This window comes from Tinamus guttatus, unplaced genomic scaffold (assembly GCF_059628265.1).
Source record: "Tinamus guttatus ecotype Peru unplaced genomic scaffold, ASM5962826v1 Tinamus_guttatus_pri_ptg000060l, whole genome shotgun sequence".
In the NCBI taxonomy this organism is placed as follows: Eukaryota; Metazoa; Chordata; class Aves; order Tinamiformes; family Tinamidae; genus Tinamus; species Tinamus guttatus.
In genome coordinates, this window is record NW_028288594.1 from 10025326 (window position 1) to 10051503 (window position 26178).

A 26178-nucleotide genomic window follows, 5' to 3' on the forward strand; every position below is an offset into this window, starting at 1 on the left:
AGAGAGCCCAAAATATTTTTTAATTTACAGACAAAAAAAATTATACCCTTTCCCTCTTTGAATTTTAAATTCCTGTGATATATTCATTTTGAAATCACTGACATTTCAAAATGAATCACATTGTTTAGTAGAAGAGAACAAACTACCCTAATTTAATGTGTATAGATATTCCCTGCATCTCTCCTTTTCGTTACATTTCCAAAAATAACCAGAAATCAAAATCTCAGCTAAATTCCTTTGGCATATTATGAGCTAATTTTTAATTGAAACAAAGCTATTATAACATGGCCAGGGATGCTTAGATTTTAATCATTATTAATGTGAGACATGAAAGATTATTTCAAAACCTCATGATGCTACATTGCAATTACATAAGTAGCACACACTGTTCTTCTGAAGCAGACAGCATAATGTCAATGCCCTTCTCCCTCCCACCACTTCCTTCTTATCTAAGTGACTCTTCCAACTCATTCTCAGAATTTCATTAAAAATGAAGGCTATTTAGTTTGCTTATCTTGTTTCATATATTCAAAGGATAACAAATTACAAGGCTAGGAGCCTCCTTTCTCTTTAGCTGAGCCAGAATGTGTGCAATGCTACAGCCCAAAAGTAATCTGAGAGAACTGGTCCTGCAATAACTGGCATAGCAGCCGGTAATTGGAATTATGTAGGATTACGGTTTAAATTATCCTGAAAGGTGTGGGGTTTGTGTTGATTTGTTTTGTTCTGTTTTTTTTCCTGTGCTTTGCTCTTCTGAGATTCTACACTGATTTATGTGTTTTGCTTCATTACAATTAGTCAAAGGGTTATAAAAATAAAAAAGCACTCTAGTAGAACTGGATATGTATTATGCCCTGAAAGGATGTGCTTGGTGGCTTGCAATGAGTCTAGAGAATAGGACTTGTGATCCCTGTGTTCCCAAAAGACAGTCACTAGTGGTAGTTAAGAGTCGCCAGCCATTCTGTTCTCCAGGTACCAAGAGAGCAGGCTTTCAAAGGCACAACTTGCTCAAAGGCATTTGTGCAGAATACCTGCAGGTGCCCTCGTGGTTCCCTTAAATGTGAGGGAGTGGCAGAAAGGAGAAGGGCCGAATCCCTTGTGCGCGCGGCAGCGATGCAGGGGCACAGCTGAAACCAGAACTCCTGGCTCACTGCCCCTGCTGCCCCTCATCTGTCCTCCTGCACTGTTTATTAACGTCACTTCTGTGGGGTCCTCACCACTGATGTGCCAAGGCAGAGTTCAGCAACATGGAACAGCTGCTGAGGCTTTTGAGGACTATCTTGTAGAAATTAGTAGACCAATTTTCAACCCCAATCTCTAAGCTACATTTTAAGAAAATACAAGACTTAGGAGGAAAAAAAAATACTCCTCAAAGGAGATCTAGAAAAGCTGAAAAAGCTGAATACACAGCATAGAGAGAATTAAATGAACATCATCATGCACTCTTTCCCCTAAAGTAAGGGTTTATTTGGAGATAGCAAAGACGAAATGTGCAATGCCCTTTGTATTAGTGAACTGCTTTGAACTCCTGTGATTAAATGCTGACACATCTCAATTTAAGTTTAAACTTCCTTGTAAGAGGGGATGTTTTTATTTATGTTTTACAGAGTGCATAACAAGTTCAGAATGAAATAAACCCAATAGCTGCTATAGTACATATTTATCTTTTGTCTATCCTGACATGGCATTTCCAGCTTGTCCTTCTATATTGGGTTGTTTGAAGTGTTTTAATTGTTCACTAAAGCATCTCTCTTCAGAAATTGCTCTTATGAACACATGTAATATAACTCAGGGAATTAATTCCAAAACAAGCAAACAAAAAAAGCAATTTTAACCCAGGTGGTGAGGGCATCTGCAGCACTAAAAGTCCTTCTGTGCCTTCTACGGTGACATTTGTATTGTGAAACATTTTACTCAGTCTTCCCAAGTCACATTTTGTCCCTTTGACATAGCCTTAGACCAAGCGTCCTTGAAGAAAAGGTTATTTCTGAAGGAGTAGAAAAATGTTTCCTGTGATAAATATCTTTCAGATAATATATCCTTCAGATCACCTATCCTTTAATTACATGGTCTAAGGTTCTTCTCAGAGGAATAATAATTTGTCATGGAAGAGAGAACAGGCAGCAATGGATTTAAACTGTAGCCAGAGAGATTTAGGTTTGGCATTAGAAAAAAAATCTAACGCTAAGGATAGTTAAGCAGTGCAATAGGATCCAGTGGAGGCTGTGAAATCACCATCTCTGGGAAGCTTTCAGAAAAAGTGAGAAAAACATCTGTCAGAAAATACAGTTATGGCAAGTTACTGAGGAGGGAATATAGACTAGCTGGGTCTTTAGAGTTCCTCTCCAGGTCTGTTCTTCTAACATTGCTAAAAAAGATCAGAAAACAATTTACCTGCTTACGAAATTTCATCCAGGTGCAAGTGATGGGTGCTGTTCCTACCACCTTGGCAAACAATTCCACTGATTCACCAGCACGAACTTTCCTGTCTTCTGGGAACTGAGTAATCTGAGGGGGAGTAGCTGATAAAACCAAAAACAAACAAACAAAAAACTTCCTTTTAGGTGACTATATGCTTTTTTATTAATGAAACACATATATCTCACATAAATTTCAGAATGGTTATTTGAGAAAAGACTGACAATTATTTATGGCTTGTTATGAAACAATTCTATGGTTGGACTCAATGATCTCCAAGGTCTTCTCTAACCATAAGCTATCTATGAAATCTGTGGACACTTTGTTAATCCTGTTGCAGTGACGGAAAACAATCTACCATCAAAATTTTGGTCATTCAAGACTAATATACAGAAATCTGAAGGTCAAAACTGTGAATACTTAACACTAATTCCAAATGTAAAACTTACTAAATTTTACATTGAATTTTTCAGAATACCAAGCATTCTTGTGGCACTTTATGCTTTCAAAGAATGGTCCCAGCTAACTTCCTGTCTATTTGCATTGCTCTGTGCATCTGCAGACCTGCTCCCAAGTGTCAGCATTCAGAAAATCTAGGGCTCAGTAGCCTGCTCTGAACATCCTCATTTCAATAGCCAGGTGGCCACTGTATGAAATCTCAATTACAGAGGCAAGGAAGAAAATCAGCAAGTTTTCCCACCATGCTGAATTTTCCTGTGAGCAATGATGATCTTTTGGTTTCTGTACTGCAGGGCTTCTTTTAAATCTTGCAGTTCTATTCATATTTCATCCTGTTGGAGTCAGTTATTTCTCCTCTTCCTTCTCACTGTCAGGGTAACAATAGATGGTGGGACCTCTCCTTGCTCTCAGCGCTACTTCCTGGCTCTCAGTTGTGCTGTTGAGTGTGACAGACCCCTGGCAGCTCTTAGGGACAGATACCAGAAATATCACAGCCCTGATGGCTTCAGGGTTAAACATTTTCAGTTGTTTTACAGGGATAGCACAGTAAATGGTAGTTTTTTGGAGGGCATTTTGACTGGTGAAGGTAAAGCCATCCCCTAACACTAGAATAACTTCATCAAATGTAAGATTCCTGTCCAAAGCACTGGGCTACTGAGCATCCAAAAAATGACTTTCTTTTCAACATGCATAAAACAAAGTGTTTTTCTCTAGACTTGTTCTAAGTTTTTTTTTTTTTTTATCTGAAAGAAATTCGAGAGAGGCACACATTTGGCAGAGAAAGCAGTTTGAACAGTTAAAAAGTCTGAGAAAGTTTCAAGGCTCTGAAAGCAGCCTGCCGTAATGGAACATTCTGCTGAGCATTAAATATAGATAGCTTTGCCTAGGAGAACACAAACACAGGAGCAAGTTAGCACCAGACCAGCTATGAGGAAATGTGTACTCTATCACATTCTCCATGGCAGCTGCCCATGCAGACGTGGCATTTGGTGATAAATAAAAAAGCCTCTTTCCCTGAGGGTTATGTTGTGGATATACTAAAGGGGTCAGAGGTCCAACTCCATGGTTAACATGCTGCAAGATCTTACTTTTGTTTTGTTGTTACCAATGTAACTTTATGAGCAGATTCGAGGAATGGACTCTGCCATCTGGTTTTCTCCTCAGAGAACAATACAATCACCATTTAATCACGTATGTACAACAAATGTAGCAGGTAAACACTTGTACTTAGAAATCTGTTGCCTGTTTTTAAAACTGCCTTGGTTTATTATTTATTAATGAAGTATGATATATGCAACTAGTTACCTGCTTTTGGAGGAGTCTTCGGAGCTGGTTTCTTCTTCACCGTTGCTTCACCTAATTAGAAAAAAAAAAAAAAGAGTAATTTTGGAAGGTATCAGATTAACTGCAAAGACATATTCATAGTGATGCTTTGTTAGTAATTCATAATTTATGTATTTTGGCAACTTAAAAAATAATGTAAATTAATTCAAGAATTAAAAATTATTCTAAAAATCACTTTTATTATGCTGGGTGATCCTCAAAATATTCACAGCTGAAGCAATGAAATCTGTTACATGTCTCCCGTCCTCTATCGTACTCAGTTCCTTATAGCAACTTAAATGAGATAACAACGTTGGGCTGAGATCCATCTCATACTGAATTTCTGCTCAGAGTTTTAACAAAAACTCTGCTGAATGAGCTCAGTTTAAAAAGTGGTAAACACCATCTTTTTATGCCACTGGTGAACTAACAAAGAAACAGACATACCCAGGGAGTAAATACTGTTACCATCCCCTCACCTTCTCTAGGCAGGAAGAGTGTTTGGTTTATTCACAAATATTTGTTCACACTGTGTTGCCATCAAAAATTATTACCTAGAATTTGAAAGCTGGACACTTAATGTGATCACGACAATGTTCTATAAAATTGTGAATGGTTAAGTAGAAGGAGAGTAGAGAAGGTAGGCAGAAAACGGCTATCCACTATTCCTCCAAAAACAGAAGCTGGGCCCACCCCATTAAATTAGCAGGTAGAAACAAAGTATTTTTAAATATAGCACATGCTTAAGTTAGGGTTCATAGACAAGGAATGTTTTGCAGGCCAAAAGCATAAGCGGTTCCAAAGGACAAACTCACAGGAATCTAGTGGTGGCCATTAACCCAAGAGTCTGGGTGCCTCCACCCCCTGAATTCCAGAAGCAGGGGCTCATTCCTTTAGAGCACTCTCTTCTCCTCTATCCTAAGCTTCTTTGTCACAGGATGCCCTCTGGTCTAAAGGGCCTTTTCTTATTTTCTAATGTTCAAATTGGTAACTCGACTGAAGACTTCTAAGATGCCGATTCCTCCAAGGGAGGCAGTGTCTCCTAAATGCTTTCCAGGATCAGGCAATATCTATTCAGGTGCAGAGTGACAGTCATAACTAGGTTTGAATTATTTGGTTCACTGCTTATTTAAAATATTTCAAAGCAGTGAGCAGTAAATAAATACAATAAACTCAGCCTTTTTTTCTTTTAACCCCCCTTTCAATAAGATCCTGCACATTTTGTACCTCCAAGTGCTGGCCTCTGTGTTTACAGAACTGCTTTCCTCTAAAGCTCTGGCAGACGTAACAGGCCCTGCCCTGCCTCCCTGTGCTGAGTGTGAGGCCTGCTCGCCGACAGCAAACTGCAAGCTGTGAATGTGCCCCTGTGAACGTGGCCTTGGAGGAGCCATCTGAGATCGAGTCCATTGTGGGAGTCTCATGTTGTAGGTCAAGCAACACTCAATTGTGAAGACTCTGATTTTAAGTTTTAGAGTTGTTGGAGATAGTAACTGATAGCAACCAATGTACTACAGGCTGTTATAACAGCAAATGTTGTAACATTTATGTTATAAATATAAATAAATAATGGGTTAGCTGTCCACACCAGTGTTTATTCGGTTCAATTTGAGGAATATTTCATATGCATTGAATACAGAAGTCATTGTTGCCTTTTTTTAATAGACAGTTCTACTTCACAGCAATTTTCTCTCAAAGTATGCTTAGCTTTCATGCTTAGCTTAGCTCTGTATTTACTGATTTTGTTGGAAGCAGAAATACAATAATGGAGAGAGGTAGGTTATTTTTGCAGTACTTAAAGCTGAGTCAAAAATAATGAGAACTGGATATTTCCCAAGAAAGACTTTTTTCTGAAACACTATCAAGACAGTAGAACTAGTTATAGATTTAGATTAGCACTTGTGAGGTGTTTATTCTAGCATAGCAGGACCACCAAGGCGTGAGATGTATGTCTCTGTTGCTATGTCTTCTTCACTGGCTTCGTGTTGTTTAAATGGATGCTTTTAAAGAGCACCACTATTTGCTAAAGGAATCCATTACTTTTTGGGCCACCAACAGACTATCATGTGCCCTGCCTGATGTGGTAAGTGAGAGTGAATACATTTCCAGCTCCTCTTCTCCTCCATGAGCTGCATGAGAAAGAGCAAAAAGCAGTATTTGTAAAGCACCTCTCCTCTTTATCGCTGCACGTGAAACTCTCCTGTATTTCTGTAGTCAGAGCAATGGGCATGGAACTGCTTCCATGATCAGGTGCCACTTTGTTAGGGCTACTGAATGCAGCCCATCACCTGCTGGCAAACTCCTCAGTCCATGAGGTAACCCACTACCTGTATAACCCTGTGCAAACGAACACAGCTGTATGGTTCAATAATAGCGATTTTTTTTTCTGCTGCGCTTGACACAAGATTATCTCCTTTTCCCTAAACTGAGAATGAAATAATTGTTAGGTATGCTCAGAGCTATAATGGCTTTTAATACTTTCGATACCTAAAACAGTGACATGAATCTTATTACCTCCATGCCCCATTAAGCCTGGTATGAATAAGGAACACCAGTGATGAGGAAAAAGCACCATTTGTCAAATGCTGTCTTGGACTGAAGATACTAACTAGTATTTTTCAGAAATGTCACTGCAGACAAATCGGAGGAAAACCAAAATTCCCTAATCAAGCATGATTTACACTCAGCTATTGTCTCTTGACTGATGTTGTATATTTGCTGCAATATCTCAGTTAACAGGCAAGGTGGCATTTTTTTCCTCCTGGCTGACAATATCACCCTCTGCCTTTCCACAAAACACACACAGAGCATGCACCTTTATACTCAAATACCTCCCCCTCTTGCTTCCCTCTGCCTATTGTCAGCCATTTCCTGTTGATCAGAGGAGGGGCTCTAATCACAAAATTTGTTTATTCGCAACTACAATCAGTGACGAATTGAATACTATTGTTAGAGAACAATATTTATATATAGGCTAGAACGTATAATGAACCATCACATACTATATTTATACTCCCTGGGAGGACTAAGGTCCATGCTTAGAAAGCTTAGACGACTCTCACATCATGAGTATCTTTACTACAGCTAGGCAAAGAACAGGAACCCACCACCTCATTCAGCTGAGGTATTACTTTATATATACATATACAAGATTTTGGTTTCGTTTTTTATTTTCACCCACCAGAACACTGCATTCATATATTTGAGGCTATGCAGACTGTCACTGGATTTCATCAAAGCGTGCAGACTGCAAAGGGCTGTTAGATGGTCTGCTTGAAACAAATAGCCCGAAGCACAGATGAAAGTTGAGGACAGTGTGGAAGGGAATGAGTGCAAAAATATGTCTCTGTGTCCATGAACCTGACTTCGTTGGCTAATAGAGTATGCTGCACTGTTCACAGACCTTCCTTAAAAAATCCACCTCAACTCATGCATCTTTCTGAAAAGTAATTTTTGTTCAAATGCCACTGGAGACAGTTACTGAAAGATATCTAATAAGATTAATCAAAGTTGACAAGGTCAAATGATTGTTTTCCTTAAAATATTTCAGCCTCTTTCAGCCTCTTGGAAATGTTAGTTCGAGTCCTCTTTTGCCTTTTTTTTTTTTTTTTCTTTTTAGAGACAGTTTGTCTCTCTTTTGGTATTTACATTGAAAGAGACTGAAGTTAAAAACCAGCCTGGAAGAAAAAGGACATAATATTCCCTCCTTAAATGAATCTCCCTCTTAGAAACGACATAATGTAAACATTACAAGGCTGGTATTTACATAACTTTATAGGCAGGTTTGCCTCTTAGAGAGCTTGCGTCTGGGGGGATATACACTAGAAGGGAAAGATCCCATACAGGCTGATAGCTGTGGAACATTTGGTTGTGCAGTTGCCTTGCCCTGATGTTGAATTCATGAGAGCAGATATATTCAGAAGCCTCCGTCTTTCTTTTTCGTTTCCCTTTTTTGGAATTTTACTAAAAATAGGCATAGGCCTCCCCTGGAATGACTCTCTGCACAACTTGCTTTCATAAAGCTGGAAGTAAAAATCTGCTGCAGTCTAAAAAAAATCGGTACTCCAGATTCAGCCAGCCCATCATTCCTACCATCCTCCTTGAAACACATGCCTGAAGTTATGTGCTTGTTGTCTATAGTGTTGTTATGAGTTTCAGCACCTGGTAAACAAACACCATGAATGCCCAACTCCTCCGAACACAGGGAGCACGGTAGCAGCCTGAGTGCCTGCTTCTGGCTTCTGAGATTCTCATTTGAGCTCAGGGAAGGAGAAGGGCTAATGCCATACTAGATACTCTAGCCACATTGGAACATATTTTTCCATCATGTAAAACCTTTCAAGACAGTATCTCCAAGGGGAACTAAATCAAGATTTTCAGAGTTTCCTTTGTGAGAATCTGAAAAAGAAGTCATACCCATAACCTGGTAAATACCACAGTAACAAGAATAAATATAGAAGAGATAGAAAAAGAGGTATCAGATTCATATTATGGACCCAAACCTGTGTCTTCTCCATCTCCTGAGTCCTTCAGCCTGTGGGATGCGACACTGTGAGCTCACTGTCTCCTACAGGTAAATGCATCACAGTGTTACTTCTCTCTGACCCTGAGAATTTTTACACTCAGAAACCTCTGCTAATTACTATACAGAAAATGGCAGGCAGAGATAATGCGCTAGCACCAATATCCTGAGCCTTCACCACAGTTTGAAAGTTTAAATAGTTCCACTCCATTGCCTCTCAAGGAGCAAATTCTTCCCATCCTTTCCAATTAGCTGTTTTTTTATTTAACTAAAATAAAATAGAACTCTGACTTAAATTTGATGAGATGTGGAAATTAGATAACTATCATATATATGCCATTTTTTTTGAGTTTGTGCACTCCAGTACAATTTTAATAGTTTTTATTTGGTCATTAACAACAACTGACAGTTTGTTGCAACATCCCATATTTATCTTCTATTTCGTGGAGCGTTTGTCCTCTAATTGAAAAAAAAAACCAGCTTCCTCCCCTTCCTCTTAAAAAAAAAAAAAAATCACTCCTGCATTCCAGTCAAGAGAGAGCTAATATATGTTAACCCACTCTTGAGCCACCACAGCTTGAGTAATGCAAAATAGGGCACTGAAATTAACTCCATTTTTAAAAACAGCTCATCGCTAGGAAGAAATCTATAGCAATTTGAAAGAAAATGAGAGAAAACATATGAAAGTCAAACTGAGAAGCAGAAAAGAGATTCAGTATCAGATAGCAATGCAGACTTTTAGGGCTTCTGAACAACTCAAGCTGTATGATTTCCACTACAAGCTCTCGTGGGAGCAAGACAATAATGTTAGCTTCTTAAACGTAAATCTGATTCTTGTATTTCTCTCATCCTACAAGGGCATCTAGAATTAGACACTAAGATGCTGCGCTCATGCATTTAGGAACAGCAGTCTAAATTAGGTTACCTGCCTGCCTGCTACCCAGTCTACTAAGTAGGAAAGGGCTGACTGTCTGTTCATACATTCAGCAACTGCAAGTGATTTCAGTAAAAAGCTAGGTGTTAGGTGCTTGTGTACATTATTTAAGCACACAGATGTAGGCTTCTCTTTTATAAAAAAAGAAACTTTAGTCAATGTTTCAATTACATGCCAGAGATCAGCAATTTCTAATCAATAGTTTAATTTGTGGTGCAAGGCACCTTTTCTGTTCAAGGCTATCTTGCAAAAATTATGCTCATCTTTTTCTGCATGAGACAGTCAATAAATATCTCTCTCTTCTTCTGTCAACATACAGCTATGTGGGATGGATTGTATGAAAAGCACATGGAAAATACTGTTTTGTGCCAACGTTAACTCAGAAAGCATCAGTATGGGATAAGCTGTAAAGTAACCTGGCAGAGATTCAAACTGCATACCTGGCATTAGCTAAATGGTGCTGCACTCAGCGCAAAGGAGAAGTGATTTACACAACAGATCAGTGTTTCTTCATTGCTTTATATATACATACAGCGACTGGATTCTCTTCTCATCTATGGAGGCAACCAACTTCAGAGTCACCAAGTTAAATCTTACACTACCTTTTTACTTCAGCTAGTTTGTTCATTAGGCTCTGTGCCAGTTATTCACCCCCAGTCTCTAGGCCTGAGGTGTGCAGTCATCACCCCACATTTTTCAGGGTTTCAGAAAAAATGTATCTAAAACCAGCTCAGAATGAGTTTATTTACATATACCAAAAATGAAGGCTTTAGCTTCACTTAATAAAAAAGAATGATTTCCTTTTCTCTTTGAGAAAGTTTGGTCAGTGACTTCCCTGGCAATGAAACCAGTGTTGTTCCAGCATGTGAAGCAGAGATCTAGATACTTTGCACCCACTGTACAGAAGGCAGCTCAGTTCTTGCAGCATTCAAGGCGTGCAACAGCATGGACCTTCTGGGAAAGGGACAGGCCGGAGGGAACTGTTTTGAATAGCCTCATTGACCCTTAAAAGTATCTCAGACTATCAGGGGAAAAAGAGGACAGCAGCAGCACAGGCACCAGATCACGGCTGCCCTCATTTCCTGACAGAGGGTGCAGCTGCCCAGCTGTGCCTGATTTCTGCAATTAAAGGAATATCTCTGACCCGATTAGTTACTTCTTCCCATAGAAAGTGTCAAGTTTTATACTAAGGACAAAAACATCTGACCTGACAGGAAGATTTTGAGGCATCTTATATTTATCAGTTCCCTGTCTAATATTAAAATGATAGTTCCTAGAATGGACAACCACAAATATGTAAAGTGTTTAATGATTTAATTACATATTATCTATGTCAGTCACATCAAGTTTAGCTTTTTCACGGGACATTTTCCTAAAATGATGCCAGCAGATTTGGATTCTTTGACCAGACTGTTTACAAAGAACAAATGATAGAAATGTGTGCTAAGCACTTAGCCACTGGCTGATAATTTCTCTGCAGTAATTAAAATGATTTGACCTCTCCCACCCATAAGAATATATGAAGAGCTCTGTCTGACACATTTACACTTAGGACAGCCTTATGGTCAAGTACGTGGAGAAGTCAGACCTGGGAAGACAACACTTCAGCCTCCAGAGGACTCGATCTGGACAGTGTCAGTAATGACAATTTATTAACAAATGTCTGCAAGAGAATGCATCGTTACTTAAACAAAAATGTGTTTGACATGCAATCAAACAGGTTTTATATAGTAGTAGATACAGAAAATATCAGCAAGATACCAAGTACTGTTAAATAATGTATTTTGGGCTCCTTTACTTGGATGCATGGAGTTAGTTTTTTTATTTGAAATAACTTTATTTTTAACTGAGCAGAACTTAAATTTGTGCAGATAAGCCTGTGCTGGATCCTGTACATGGTTTAATTATTGGGTATTAATTTATGGGCATGAGAATAGTGGGTTTAACGAGCAGATTTCTGCAATTTACTGGGAAAAAACGCATTTATATAATAAGCATTAAAGTTTTTACAAGTAGTCATGATCATTTAAACATCCAATTCCTTTTAAGCTTAATTTGAATTAACTTCTAATTTTAATGGGATATGTGTGCCCAAATCTCTTTACATCAGATACTTTCAAAGCTTCATAGAAAGGTGATCAATTGCTAAGAATTATTAATTCAGTAGTTCTGCTGCAAGGTTATGTCAAACTTGGAGACCTTAGATTATTCACTGATTGTTCTGGCATAGCGCAGAGTATGCAGTATGATAAATAATGAAAGGTTCCAATTTTCCACTGCTTCTTCTAATCTTTTATATCTGTGCAGAAGAAACATAACACTTTGTTATTCTAATCCAGTAGCATTTTTTTATCCACTTAGCAAAGATACATAAGTCAGTAATGTCAGTGAAGAATGAATCGATCCTGGAATTTCAAAAAAAAAGTGTAATTCCCCCTTCTTTCTCACAACTGATTTCTTCAGATTCAAAGCTGAAGCTGTTCATTTTTCTCACAAACATTATTATTTAGTCTATTTAGCATCACAGAGTAGCATTCTACAGAGCTGTAATTACTATTAATTCTGGCTACAGAATATTAATTATGAGCAAGAAATACATCCTAATTTTCCTAACCTGCTAGCCAAGGAGCAGTCTTTCTGCATATTAACACAGTGTGCTTGAAAAGGGGTCATTAAGAGATACTGCACAAAGAGAAGCACAAAGGTGCTTTCACGGATACTTTGAACAGAACAACTTCTTATTCTAAATTAGAGTCTAGAATCATTTCAAAAGACTTCATGCTGGGAAAAGTTATCTTACTTGTGGCTTTCAGTAGCTTGCAAAAGCTAAACTTCAAATAATAAAATAACTATCAGAACAACCAGTTGAATTACCTGGAGCAACAACATTTCTCACAGTGACACAAAATCTACAGATTAACATATCAGCATTCATTCTACTTCTCAGCAAGAACTGTGTTGATCTTTGTTCTCAAGCACTAAAAGTTAATTGCTTTTCATCAGATTTCCTGAAGGTTCCTATTAGGGCAAAATTTTGGGGATCACTTAAAATTTATCCGAAGGGATAAAAATGTTAGTGTAGCTACTACCTATGAAGGCTGACTTGCACTTTCTTCCAAACAATGAACAACGTGGATTTTTTTTTTCTAAGAAGGGGTGTTTCTAAAATTGACATACATAGCTTCTACACCCCTATAGCACATACTGTTGTGACTTAACAGAATTGAATCCTTTCAGACCAGTAAATGCAAATAAAAAGTGAATGACAAGTTTGTGATGGAAACTGTAGACCACATTTCATGTCATGCTGCTCCTGTATTCAAAAATTAGTGGTATTTCATGGTCATGTCCCCTCTTAGCATTAAACATCAATGCTGTTCATTACTGTATAGATTTTATCATATCTTTCTTGAGTATATTTCATCTCTTCTGTGTAATTTCTTTAGTCCTCCAATATTGCTTTGGAGAAGCTGGTGTGAAAGGGTCAGACTTGCATTCCCTATCAAAAATTCAGAATTTACGCAGTGGGATTATTAGGCTTGTTTTTCTCTCTGCTTCTTCCTTATCATTTCTTATACTCTACCTGCTATTACTACTACTGCTGAGTTGATGAGGCAGCAACGACTAGAAGAGATCAGAGGACAAACTTAACTCCTTACTAAATTGGGAATCTTACTTCACAGCCACTTTTTATTAACTTCATTTTGGACAGAAATGAAGCAGTAAAGATGGACAAATACTTGACTTGTTAAGGCTGTTGCCTTTCAGGTAAGGAACTTGAAATTCTCTACATCTGAAAGGGGTTTCAGTATATACTGAAACTGTGAAGAGTAGTAGAACAGTTTTGTACACTGTGCCACTGACAAGCAAACAAACGTAACAGTCATTTCAGGCAGATAAATACCTACAGCCCTCCAGAGACTGAAGCTGAGATGTTAAAATCTGCGTGTGAAATCTCTTTGGACAAACCATTTTAAAATGAAATATGCACTCCTCCAAAGGTTTTCAAAAGCTCTCCCGAAGCCCAGCTTTCTAATATTCTGTCTGGTCACCTTGATGATATTTTCAGGGCAACAGGAAAGATGTTCTACAGGTGCTTCCAAAAAAAGACTTTATGAGAAGCTTAAGAACTTTAAACACTGGTATAATATGTCAGGGAGCAAACATAAGAAAAAACAGCCCTCATTGTTTCAACTTTCTTTTTCTAGCCATTTCTGAAGCCAGAGTTGCTAACTTCTCTGTTACTGACCATATCCAGTTTCCATTAAAATCAACAGCACGGCGAGCACTGATATCAACAAAACGTGCAGCAGCATCTCCACATATTTAGACTTACTTCCCACTAACACAATCTCCTGGGAAGGGTGCGAATGATAATATGGCTGGGAGGAAACGTGTGTGTTTGTATACATAGAAAACACTCTTCAAAACACTAGCCTGTGGTGCTTTAAATGGCTTTAAAATCTTGTTTTCTAGTGATGCTCAAGAACAAATGCTTGTTCTTCTCAGTTCCTATTATTTACAGGCTTTGCAGCACAGGTGTGGTGTGGAACATGTTGGTGTGACCCCTCCCAAATGAGTGGCAGGAGGGAGGTGTTCTAATGTTCAGCCAGCAAGGCGGGAATACCTGCCGCCTGAGTCAAATGTCACCTTTAAAGTACAAAGATAATGAAATGGAGAAGAGGTAACATCCAAAACATGCAGAAATAGAGCATACCATGCCAGAACAGCCTAGGAGCACACAAGTCAGCAATTCCAGAAACAGAAGTACTACGTGTGATGACTAACAAGTACAAAATTGCACCCATCTGAAAAAAGACTGAAACTATTCATATTCAGATAGAGAATCTGAGAATCAGATAGTAGCTTGTTGCTAATTACTTTGAAATGTCTGGAGAAAATATTTCTTGTTTCTGTTACAACTATGTCTTTACTCCTTTTTTAGGAACTCGTATACAAACTAGGTAGACAACTGTCAAGGTCAAGTGTTTCATTTCAAAGAGATATTTGTACTTTGTGGGCATTCAGTTTCAAAAGCAGTAGCAGTATTGCCAGTTTCTAAGTGGTAATATTATAGTGCCTTTACCATGATTTAAAGTTTCCTTTTAATCAAATGCATGTATGCAGAGTAGAAAAAATACTGGATTTTATTGCTGATTTGTTACTTTAAGTAGCATTAAAAGCAAGCAAAGTATTTAGGATTGGAATGAAAAATGTGAAACTCATAAAACAACTCCCCATGTTTATAGAAAAAGCACAGGGCACAATATGTTACGGGAGCCAATTCAGTTAGGATACCTTGTCTATCAAAGGAAAGGCAGTCGGTCGTCTGCACAGGGCACAACATGTTTTGAAATAAATGAGAATTTCTGCACTCTTTTGGGGAGGCAGCCTAAGAGAAACGTGTCACAAGTTTATTCCATCATTATGGGAAACTGAGAACTGAGTGGGCTAGGTCTGAACTCACAGTTTCACCTCTCACTTCCATTCCCTACAAGGCAAAAACTCTTATTTCACATGACCTATATGTAAGGGTTAAAGAAACAGCAAAAGCTTCTGCTACTAGGCCTACAAACAGAAGGGAATGACCACAGAATCCCCAAGCACTCTTTTGTTTCCATTGAAAAGGAAGCAATTTAAATCACTGACACTTACTCTCTGTTGACAGCACAGGGGGAAGTGTGCTCTTAGGCTTCTCAGTTTTCTTGGTTTTCTTCTCAGTAGGCTTTGCGGTCTTTGTGGATGAGGCATCTGCAATCAAAACAAAAATGATAATAAAATACACAGTAATTTAAGAATTAAGAATGAAAGTACTGCCTGTTAACATCAGTCTGTTCTGGCTCTTTCTGCAAAGTTAGAGAAACTTATTGGCTGCTAGGGTTTTAAACAAGATTTTCTGCACAGAATTGTTAAGTGTGTCTTATTCCAAAAGGGAGAGAGAACAGAGAGGGACACACTCTGCAGAAGCAGCCGCACTGAAAACCTGAGAAAACAAACAGAATGGAGACACCACCAAGGCTGATGGGCTGATTTAATTGAAAAGAACAAAGTACAATGCGTGCAAAGCTGCTTTAGACAGGACATGGGAAGAAGGAAGCAAAGGCATCTTTGAAGCATCATTTCATCCAAAATAATCTCTTGCTATGTCATTTTCTAGTCTATTGTATCTGTGATACATATAGATAAAGACTCTTTGAAATTTTATTTCCTCTGTATGTTTAAATATTTTCAAGAAGATACTATGCATTCATTCAGTCCCTAAAGAGGATGGCAAAAGTGGCATCAAGAGGACCCAAGTTTGATGCATTTCATCATTCTCAAGATAGACAGCTCTTAGGTGCCACTGTCAGTGTGAGGCAGACAGCTGATTGGACACCCTCCTTGTCATCAAGTAATTAATATTTCATGAGCTGACAGACTCCTATGATGAAGGCTTTGCAAAATAAAGTCTTCATCTGTTCTCCCAGGATTGCCAGCAAGAAATTTAGAGTGGGAAACAATAGTGCTGAAGGATACTTCATGAAAGAAGGCAACTATTTGAGGGTGATTGGAAGACAAAGAAAAGGAAACAATATGAGGATGACTGAGGCACTTAAAAGATGCTAGGATAGCTTTAGGGAACTACTGATTACTAAGCTCTTGATGATCTGCTCCTTTATCCTCCCACTTCTGTGGAACTGAAGGAGTTATATGATATTAGACTCTGCTTAAAGTCTCAAGACAATCTTTTCTCAATTTCAGTGCTAGTAAAATCTCATGATTTCTTTAAGTTACCATCCAAAATTTGTGTTTTGGTAGGTATTGCATTTGTTTCTTAGTTTTGTGTGCTTTTAGTTGCAATGCAGAGTATTCAAGAATGAGCTCTTCACCTGCAGACAAGCTATCAGAATCACATTTAATTACCTGGGCTTAAATTCTATGGCAGTTTTAAAAGTCTATGCTCTCAACCCCATGACAAAGTATTTGCCCAAGACCAAGACTATCTGGCATTTAAGAACAGTGTCATCAGCATCACTGAAGCTGAGAACCTGTACCCTGGTTTGCAAATTACTCCTACCAGACTTCTATGACAGTGGTATACAAGGGTGGTATCTTTATAGAAATACAGTGGTCATCAGGAGCTTGGATTGTACCACAGAGGAGCAAGAGCATCAGGCGCTCCACTGTTTCTCTGCTCATGCTTCTTTATGGTGGATTCTGAACTCCCAGGAAAGGAGGAAGTTCTCTGCAAGGGTTTTCCCATATCCAGCAAAGCACTTACCTTCCACCTGCACTCTGCAAGCACATTCAGCTTTTCCTGCTGCATTCTCAGCTATGCATTTATATTCCCCTTCATTTTCAGCAGCAGCCTTCTCAATGGTAAGTGAACACAGGGCACCTAATATAGAGAAAAAAGAGGTCAAATGGGCATTATGTATGGTAGTTCACAAAAAGCTGAGTGTTAATAAGGAACAGAATGCATGAAATGATCCATATTTTTAATACAGTTGATGTTCACTGCTGGAAAAGGATGTCTTGACCCTAAAAATTCAACATTAGAATTCACAATAGAGATCAGAACTTTATTAAGACTGAAGTAAAATAAAAATATATAGGTGGATAATTTAGATTATATCAATATTCCTTAGGATTCTCAAAACTGGGCCTACAGCCCTCAGGTGATTAAAAGATGAAGATGCAGAAGACCTAGAAGAAAATCTCCGCTGCCAACTGCTTACAGCAGTGATAAGAGGTGCTCAGTGAGACAGTCTTTTCTGAAAAATGCTAGTAGTGTAGGACTACAAATAAGAGAATTTCTGTAGAGTTTCCATCTGCGGTATTTTGGTTCAACCTGTCCCTAGCAGTCCTGTCAGCATCCATGTTTAAAGCAGAACTGTAGCTTAGTGTCCAAGTTTAAAAATGATATTGAGGGCCATCTTTTTGCTTGAATTGCTCAAAGACCAAATGTCTGATCTTTAAAGCATATTTTAAAAAGCCCAATATATCAATGGCAATCAAATCTGTCACTGCAATAAACTCATTTCAAACAAAAAACTCACAGAATTTGGGTTCACTGGGTCTGCAGAAACAGGATGCGACATAAGCTCTGCGGTTACCAAGGGAGGCTTGGTATGACCCAAGGGAAACACATTTCCTCTTCAAAAATAAAACTCTGTGAGCCAAAGCAGAAGCTGTTCCCACTATGGGGGATGAGGAAGGAAAACTCTGGTTTACCTAATCCCTTTCACTTGCAGCGTGTGGAACAACAAAGTGCTTCACACCCTGAGGAGAACCCCTCAGTATGCTTTAATTTTTTTTAAAAAGAAAAAGCATACTCCAAACCTTCCCTGTCCAAATATCCTCGTAATATCCTGCCTTCTCCTTCCTCACTGGGAAGCTTGACCTGTCCTCTAACCAAACTTTATTAGGCTTTTCCCTATATCCTGGGGCATCAGGAGATTTCCCAGCATCTCCTGCTATTTTCCATAGTTCTCTCTCTAGGCTAAGTACAGGCCGACTTTTCCCTTCCAGAGCGGCCGCCTGCAGCTCCCCATCACGTCTCCCCTTGCAGTGTGGGAGATGGCACTGTCACAACTGGCACTGATCCTTGAAAAGCAGCATGGGGAATCTGCTTTACTCTGAGACTTCCCTCAGAGACTGGACCTCAGTTCTGACACAGCAACTCAGCCTTTGGCAAAGATTGTCCTTCAGTGTAAGACTGGATGTTATTATCCAAGACAAGTCTTTCAAAACACATCCAAAGAGTTCCCAACAGATTTCTTTTGTCAGGATTGTGCAAGAAGAATACGACTTTTTCCCTTCTCCTTATCTTCAGCAAAATAAAACTCTAAATAATGCCATTTTCCCCCCTGAAGAAACTAAGCGAGAGTTATTTCAGAGCAGAAGTACTGGCCCCTCACTCACTTGTATGGGCTGTGCTCAGCCAACTCAAAGAGTGAAGAGAAAAGCCACGTGCCTTCCCTGGGCAGCTCCTCTCTGTGAGTCAGCTCGAGCTGCAGCCTCCTTCCAAAAGTGCTCTGTCAAGTATATAACAAATATAAACTCAGGCATCTCTGCTGCTTAATGAGACAATCGGAGGGCAAACCAATGAGAAATTCCAGTGAAAAATTTTTTACGAGTCTATGTGAATCTATATAATCAGAAAAGATTGCACACTAGAAGCTAAAAATGACTTTGCCAAAGAGCTTAAGTCACATACAAAGTCACATATGAAGTAGGTCTCTCACCACCTTACTTATAGGACAGGGCCTGGCCGGTAAGGATAACTGGATCCTTAAGGGACAGGAACAAACTCATATTTGCTTTAGTTGCTACTGGAACCCTTGTACCTTCTCAATAGCGCTCCCTAACCTGAATGCTTGTCAGCTTATTTAAGATTCACCACTCCTAACGTTGTGCTGTGCCCATATAGCACACTCTGGAAGTGTAAATTAACTCCTGAAGAGAAACTTTTCCTTAAGCAGCATGCAACAGAAAGATCCCTCCCTGACAACAGCTCTATCCCCACAGTTAAACTCAAACCTGTAAGCAAATCCTAGCTTCTTCTCATGAAATTCCACCAGTTTCCATGTGCATACACTGCTCTGTCAACAGTACTTATATAACTCAGCACTGGCCTGGCTGCGAAGCAGGCGTCTGTGTGAAAATGCATTAGGGTTACTGAGCTGGAAGTCAAGTCCTCATGAAATAATGTTAAGTCGTGCTGAGGACACTCATTCCAAAGGAGTATTTGTACGTGCTTAGCTTGAATTAAGTTACTGGGTGAGCAGAAGAATGAATGAAACCTGGTTTCTCAAGGGCCATCCCTTTTGTGTCTTAATTTTCATCTCGCTGCAGCAATGATTTGTACCCTTCCTCCCTTCAGCATTTCGTACTCTCTAGCAGGCACACTGCGTCAGCGCATCAAAAGCACATGTGGGTCACTGGGCTTCTTGCTTCCACCAGAAGATGAAATGGTGCATTCTGCCCCAAGTGGAGGAATAAAGAGGAAATGGGATAACTTGGGTCATTCTCCTTTATTTAGTCACTAGTTTTCATAGAGCAGCACACTACTATGTTTTATTTGTTACGAAATCAGCCAATGGTTCAAAAAATACTAGCCTGGCTGGGGGGATAACAGGAAAGGCACAGAATCAACAGGGCTGTAGAAAACTCATTTCCTTAGGAAATAAGAAAAAAAAAAAAGACAGGCAAGACTTGATGAGATTTAATAAGGACAGGAAACTCCCCAAAAGGCCTATATTCTGCGAACCAGAGCAACAGTCCATTCCCGGAGCTGGAAGGCCAAAGCCTTTCAAAGAAGTATTTGGTATTTCCTCTACAAAAGCCCTTCATGACCTGAAACAAGCTTGTTTTCTCATGACTCTAAGAAAGCTCAGACCAGTGACTGCAGCTGGGTATTCTGAATCCTGGCACGTGACAAATCGCAGCCAACTGAAAAACTTCACAATTAATTTTGTCCTTCATCCCTCTATGTCTTTTATATATATATATATATATATATATATATATATTTTAAAGAACCAGCTCACTGACATAGTCTTTAAAGCCCCGCCACAAAGTACAGCAATAGAATAAACACAAATTCTTGGATCCTCCACTTGGGCCGTGGAACTGGTGCAGCTAGAGAGACGTTAACAGCCAGAGAAGCTGTCAGTTTACTGGAGACTCTAGCTTAGATACACAAAAACTTTCCCTTGCATTTTGAGCTATTAAAGGATTTTCAGACTTACTCAAAAATAGTGCAAACCAGTTTAAAATATCTCTAGGCTTCTGCATTCTTTCCATGAAACTCTGCAGAAAGTGAACTTCAGATATAAAACAAATACACAAACCAACAAAGAACAGCTCCTAGTCTAATTCCCTGTTCTGGCATCTAGCTGGCCAAACTCCCGAGTCCGTGTTTCTGACGCAGATTGAAGTTTCTGTTGTCTTTTGCATTTGTATCCCACAGCAATAAGAAGTACTGCGGCATATCTAGGTGATATTAATAAATACGAGGCCAAGGGAAATTGTGCCTTTAAGTCACAACAAATTGGTTGAGGGGCTCTTTGGCCCATGGGTGTTAATTTTTAATAAATCACAGACTGTGTGGGAAAGTGCAGAATGGGCTAATGTCAGAGGGAAGTTTAAAAATGGCAGGTGGATTGACCAGGAAACCATTCAGTGAATACAGTGACAGTGATAACAAGCAATACCGTGGAAAAACCCATGGGAGTTTCATGGAAGAAAAAAAAATCAAGATTTACTTATTGCTAACTCACAGGGTTTTAAAAAAGACACTCTTAGTAGCAAACCTGCTTTCATTCTTTGGAGGATTACATGTAAAACTGCCAAATGTATCTCTGCAAAGGCAATTTTCTTAGATTTAGTGAATCTCTTATCAATTTACTTAAAGGAATTCTCTATTACCAACATTCACATTGGTGATGAGGAAATCAACACAGTATGTTTTTGGTGTGTTTCTGGTGTGTTTACTCTGTGATGAAACTATGACCAAATTTATTCAATATTTCAACCTATGATGTAAAGTACTCATAAGTCAATGGTGATAAAAATACAGACAATTGAAAGGCTGTATTCAGTCTTGGAAAGGGGAAACAGAGGAAGACAGAGTGTGAGGGAGAAAACAGCAAGCAATTATAAATGATCTTATTTATTTGTTGAACTAATTCCTACCTATCCTAAGAAAATCAGGCTTAATATAGAGGAAAATCTAGTTTTATATCCAGGTACAGGACAGGACTTCAGAGGGGACTTCTGTCTAAATGATCTAATGATCTCCTGCAAGTACAGCAATAGGAAGGTAACCTCCATCTCACTGATGCTGATATTAATGTAAGGGTCTGCTGCCTGTCTTCTAAAAAGTAGAAACCAAAACAAACAACAGCTGAAGAGGAGGTATTAAAATGACACACACACAAAAAAAACAAACTACAGGGAGTGGAGATTTATGAATTATGGAGAAGAATTAATACAGCCTCTTTAAGCTTTTCTTATGTTGCTGTGTCCAGCTAAATTCAGCAGGACAAGCAGATCTCTTAATTACAAACCAAACTCTTGCTCCTAGTTAATTAAAAGAAAAAAATCAGAAGATTCTGGTAGATCCTAGTCAGACAGACACATGCACAACTGATACCAAGACTTGTGTTAAGTCACAAGAAGGTTGTTAAGGCATTACTGCTAACAAGATCAGCAGCTGCTCATGCTGCCAACACACTTAGAAAGAAAAAACTGTCTTAAACAAAGTAACACGAACTCTGGATATTTTCTAAGCTATACCACTACACAGCATGTCCTCAATGTACACAGTCTTGCAGTACTAAAGTAGCTCAAAAAAGTAGAGCAAGCTGATTTGGTAAATGGCAAGTTTGCCAGTTTGCATGTATATTCACTGTGCATCTCAATTCCTTTGTGCTCTGCAGTCCACTAAGCACATCAACATTCAGCCCCCTTCTACTATCTTCTTCTAGAACAGGTTTTGCACCAGGCAAAAATTTCCAGCCTGGTACTAGCATCCAAGGGTGAGTCACATAGCAGGCCACCAGCGCAGGACCCTGCTGCGCCAAGTCCTGGAAAACACAGAACAAAACAAGTCCCACTCCCGAGAGCTCGCGGTGCGAGGAAACTCCTGCTACACGGTCCTTATATGTCTAACTCCACTCTAGCAGCTTCTTAAAACCCTGTTTCAAACAAACAAAATAACTCCTTACTTGAAACAAAGCAGTGTTTTTTTTTTCATCCTAAAATCAACCACCTTTTAACCATACACCATCTAAGCTTCCCATTCATTCACAACACTGACTTGTGAGCACTCTTGCTGACATCCTCTCTTATTTGACACAATTATCATTTACTTTGAGATTTACAAGCAAAAAAAACCCACAGCTGCCTATCCTAAAAGTGAAGACTCTGATAAATGTTTAAAAGAAGAAAAATATAAATCAAACCATTAATTAACTCCTACCAGGTTAAACATACTGGCGAAAAGAAAAACGGCATAATAGCTCACTTTGCCATAAAAAACGATACTTTATAGCAACAAACCACTTCTGCAAATGGAAATACAGAACGCTATTTGGGAACTATCCCATGAAAAGAAATGAGAAAAAAATGCTGATGTTCATGATTTGAAAGAGCAATAAAACACTTTTAATAGCTGAAGCGTAAAATGGAAGGAATGAGACAGTTCTTAAGTATGTGATCGTGACATTCAGTATAATGCTACCCAGATTCCTGACTTCTAATTGCTAATGTAAACTTTACCCTGAAATAATAAGCACATTGCAAGCCTTAGATTAAGTAAAAGAATACAGCAAATATACAGAATAATAGGCCTGAGGGTAAAAGTTTGCTTTTGGAGCGGAATGTAATTCTGTTTGCTAAGACCTTAAGAATCAGTGATTATTCTGGTGTTTAAATTTGGGCATCTCTCTCTGTAAGGAAGCTGGGCTAACATCCACTCTTCTCTTGCAAGCTGACAGCTAAACAGCCCCAGAGAGGGAATGCAGCCTCTTCAAATACAGATGAGACAAGCGAATGAAAGTGCGTAGAGCACCTAAAGGGCCTTCGATCAGCTAGGAACAAATATGACAAGGAAAGTTACTTTCAGTGACTTATTACATAGAGGGCTCACTTACCTAGTACGTTTGATAAACACCAAAAGATTTTGTGTAATGCATATATTTTAAGTCTGTCCTTTCTAGCCAAATGTACCACTTGCTCTAGCAGGTATCTGTGTTCAAGAAACCAGGAGATTCTGTGGATTTGTTTTAATGATATGTTTGGCACCAGGAAGTCACTAAACTGCTGCCTCTTTTTGCTTCTCAGCAATGAAAGAGAGTGTTAATTTGATTTCCAAAGGACAAACACACGTAATTCTGCAGGTTCAGGTGCCACTTGTGCTAAACAACTTGTGGGCCACTAGCCTGTACTAACTAAAATGGGCTTGCCCTCTGAAAAGAAGCACGTGAGCACCTCTTGCTCTAAATGGAGGTTTTTCCACTATCCAGCTCACCACGAAGAAAGAAGTCACTCTTCTGCCGAGACACCTAAGGAAAACGTACGTATGGTATTTTCCATACATGACAGCTAGTGTACGCCATCAAACATCAAGGCAGCAATTAAACAGTTGGTGAAATAGCTATTAATGGATCCACTCCCATAATGGATTTTGCTGCTGAACACAGGGCAGCAAGATCATTCTGAATAAGCGAAAACTGGCTCTGTAAAATCTAAGGCCATTAATGGGAGCTAGGTCCTTTTGCTCTGAATTTCTCTCCTTTCCCACAGACTCAACCTTCCTTCAGCTGAGGATGACTGCAGGTGATTAGCTCCAAGGCCCAGAAATGTTGCTCCACGGTTGGCCAAATGCACTGTTACTAAGGGACATGATGCCCGTGGCCTGATCAAGTTGTCTTTTCAGCATTCTGTGTAAAGGATATAAACTCAGGGTTTGGCATTGGGATGCCAAGTACTGCATCCCATTTTACTGTTGTTCTCTGTGTTTACAGCTGCTCCAAACACTGTCTCTGTGGTACTAGTTCCCAGGCCTCTACTATAGAGAAATCTTTCCTGGTATTTAGCCTAAAATTGCAATTTCTCAGTTCTAGTCTGCAGTTCCCAGTAAAACTCTCTTTTGTTGGGCTAACTATTCCTTCTCCTGGATGTGGATATCCTTCAAGTATTCACATGTTCCTAATTAGGAAAAAGAGCAATCAATCTCTAAGAAAATTAGAACTTGCTTTGAGTGAGTATCATGCGTATCTGGCTAATTACGTAACACTTGGCATAAGGGCACCTCACAGCATGGCAGCAGCAACACTTGGAATGCCAAGTGCCAAAGCAAGTAGGTACTGCTGGAAAAAAAATAAACTGAGCATCACGCATGGTCTCCCTTCCACACAGCAGAAGGCAGGTGATAGGGTGGAAAGAAAAATACTTGCAACCTTTGCTCCTTTTTGTTTTTTTGTCATTGAAAGAGAAAACCTTATCATTTCGTTCCTTATGTAACACTTCTTTCTAACGGCCTCTGTAAATACGCAAAAGACAGCACAATTTTTAAGTACAAGTAATACAATTAGCTAATCATGATAATAGTACAGGCACCACTCAAATGAAAGCAGAGGTTCTTCACTCCCTGAAGGATGGATGTCCTGAAACACTGGATTCCTTATCCCATGGTGATCTCTGCTTTTTATGCCAATGGAGAGCATTGCTGAAGTGAGATGCCCTGCCAAAGTGCCAGCTCTGGGGTGTTACAAGCTGAGACGAACTGGACCGAACCTGGCACCTGCTCTGCTCAGGGAGGTGGTAGAGCATTTAAGGAACCTCAGGATCACTTCAGAGCAAACCTCAGCTACATCGGATTTTCAGCTTCATGGTACTATTTTGTTTGAGTTGTATGAGTTGGGGGATTGCAACAGCTTCTTTCACTCAAGAAAGCAACTTTCTGAGAGTTTCTGCAGCACCAGTGCTGCAGCACTCTGTGGGACTCCAGCATAGCTCGGGAGAACCTGATTCACTCTGATGCAGGGATGTTGTCTCTTTGGTCTACACTGAGAAGAGAGATTAAAGTTTCAGACGTGCAACTTCCTGATACTCAGAGCAACTCCCTGCTTTTTGGCCTTTTTTCAGGGTAAGGCTACTTAGACTTGGCCTCACCTTTTTGATTATTTTGGTGCTTTTCACAGGGAAGTCATTCTTTCTATTCTACCTTTTCTCATGCACATGAGCGTTACCCCTGTGCTGCACAGTTCTCTTTGGTAAAAATCAAAACATGTTCAGTAGGAACATTCTTCTACTACTTCAGCCACAAGATGCCTGTTTCACTGTCCCCATCTACTCCCTTGGTTATGCCCAGACGTAGCACCCAGGTAGTGTTTTGTTCTATCAAAAAACAATGTTGTTTCTGATTTCATCAACTTCAAATAAAGGCATCCCTGTGTTTCAGTGCTTGTATCATTGTGGAAGGATTCACTGGTTGTGGTGAATCACTGTGCATATTCTTTTGGTTCTCATTTGTGAACACTTAAAAAAATGTGGATCAAACGAAGAATGCTTCACAATTAAGACTGCAGATCCCTGTATCAAACTATGGTATCTTACAATCACAGTGAAATGTTTTAGCATCAAATAGGCGGGACATTATCATTCTCCATACAGTTCCCTGGGTGTTTTATGAATCCAAAATAAAATAAGGAATTTATTTTCCTACTGTATCAGTTATCTCCTCCACTTCTGTCCCAAGGAAAGTACATTTTGCCTAGATTTGCAATATTAGCTTTCATGCTGCACAAAACCAGTCTAGTGGGCTCTGTTTATCCAGAAAGTGGAATACAAAGAAATTACTCATTTTGACATTAATGTTCTCCCTGAGGACATTAACCAAATCATGTGTTGTTTTGAAATTGGTTAAAAACCATCATGCCATGGATTTTTTATGCTTCATTGTCTCCACAGACTACATGAGCACCTTCTGGTAAGCCACTGAATATACTGGAAATCAATTCTGAACTCTGATCTT

The 26178-nt window shown here is 39.2% G+C and overlaps 1 protein-coding gene across 1 annotated transcript in view; it reads right to left on the minus strand.

The window, feature by feature from the left end:
* Positions 1-26178, minus strand: part of MYLK (myosin light chain kinase) — a 181923-nt gene that overhangs the window by 41197 nt on the left and 114548 nt on the right. Inside the window, exons 17-20 of the mRNA XM_088519567.1 lie at positions 16915-17031; positions 15309-15404; positions 4183-4233; positions 2395-2522 (exon numbers count right to left, since the gene is read on the minus strand). Coding sequence (XP_088375693.1) covers positions 2395-2522; positions 4183-4233; positions 15309-15404; positions 16915-17031 — 392 coding nt within the window. The remainder of the gene's footprint in view (positions 1-2394; positions 2523-4182; positions 4234-15308; positions 15405-16914; positions 17032-26178) is intronic.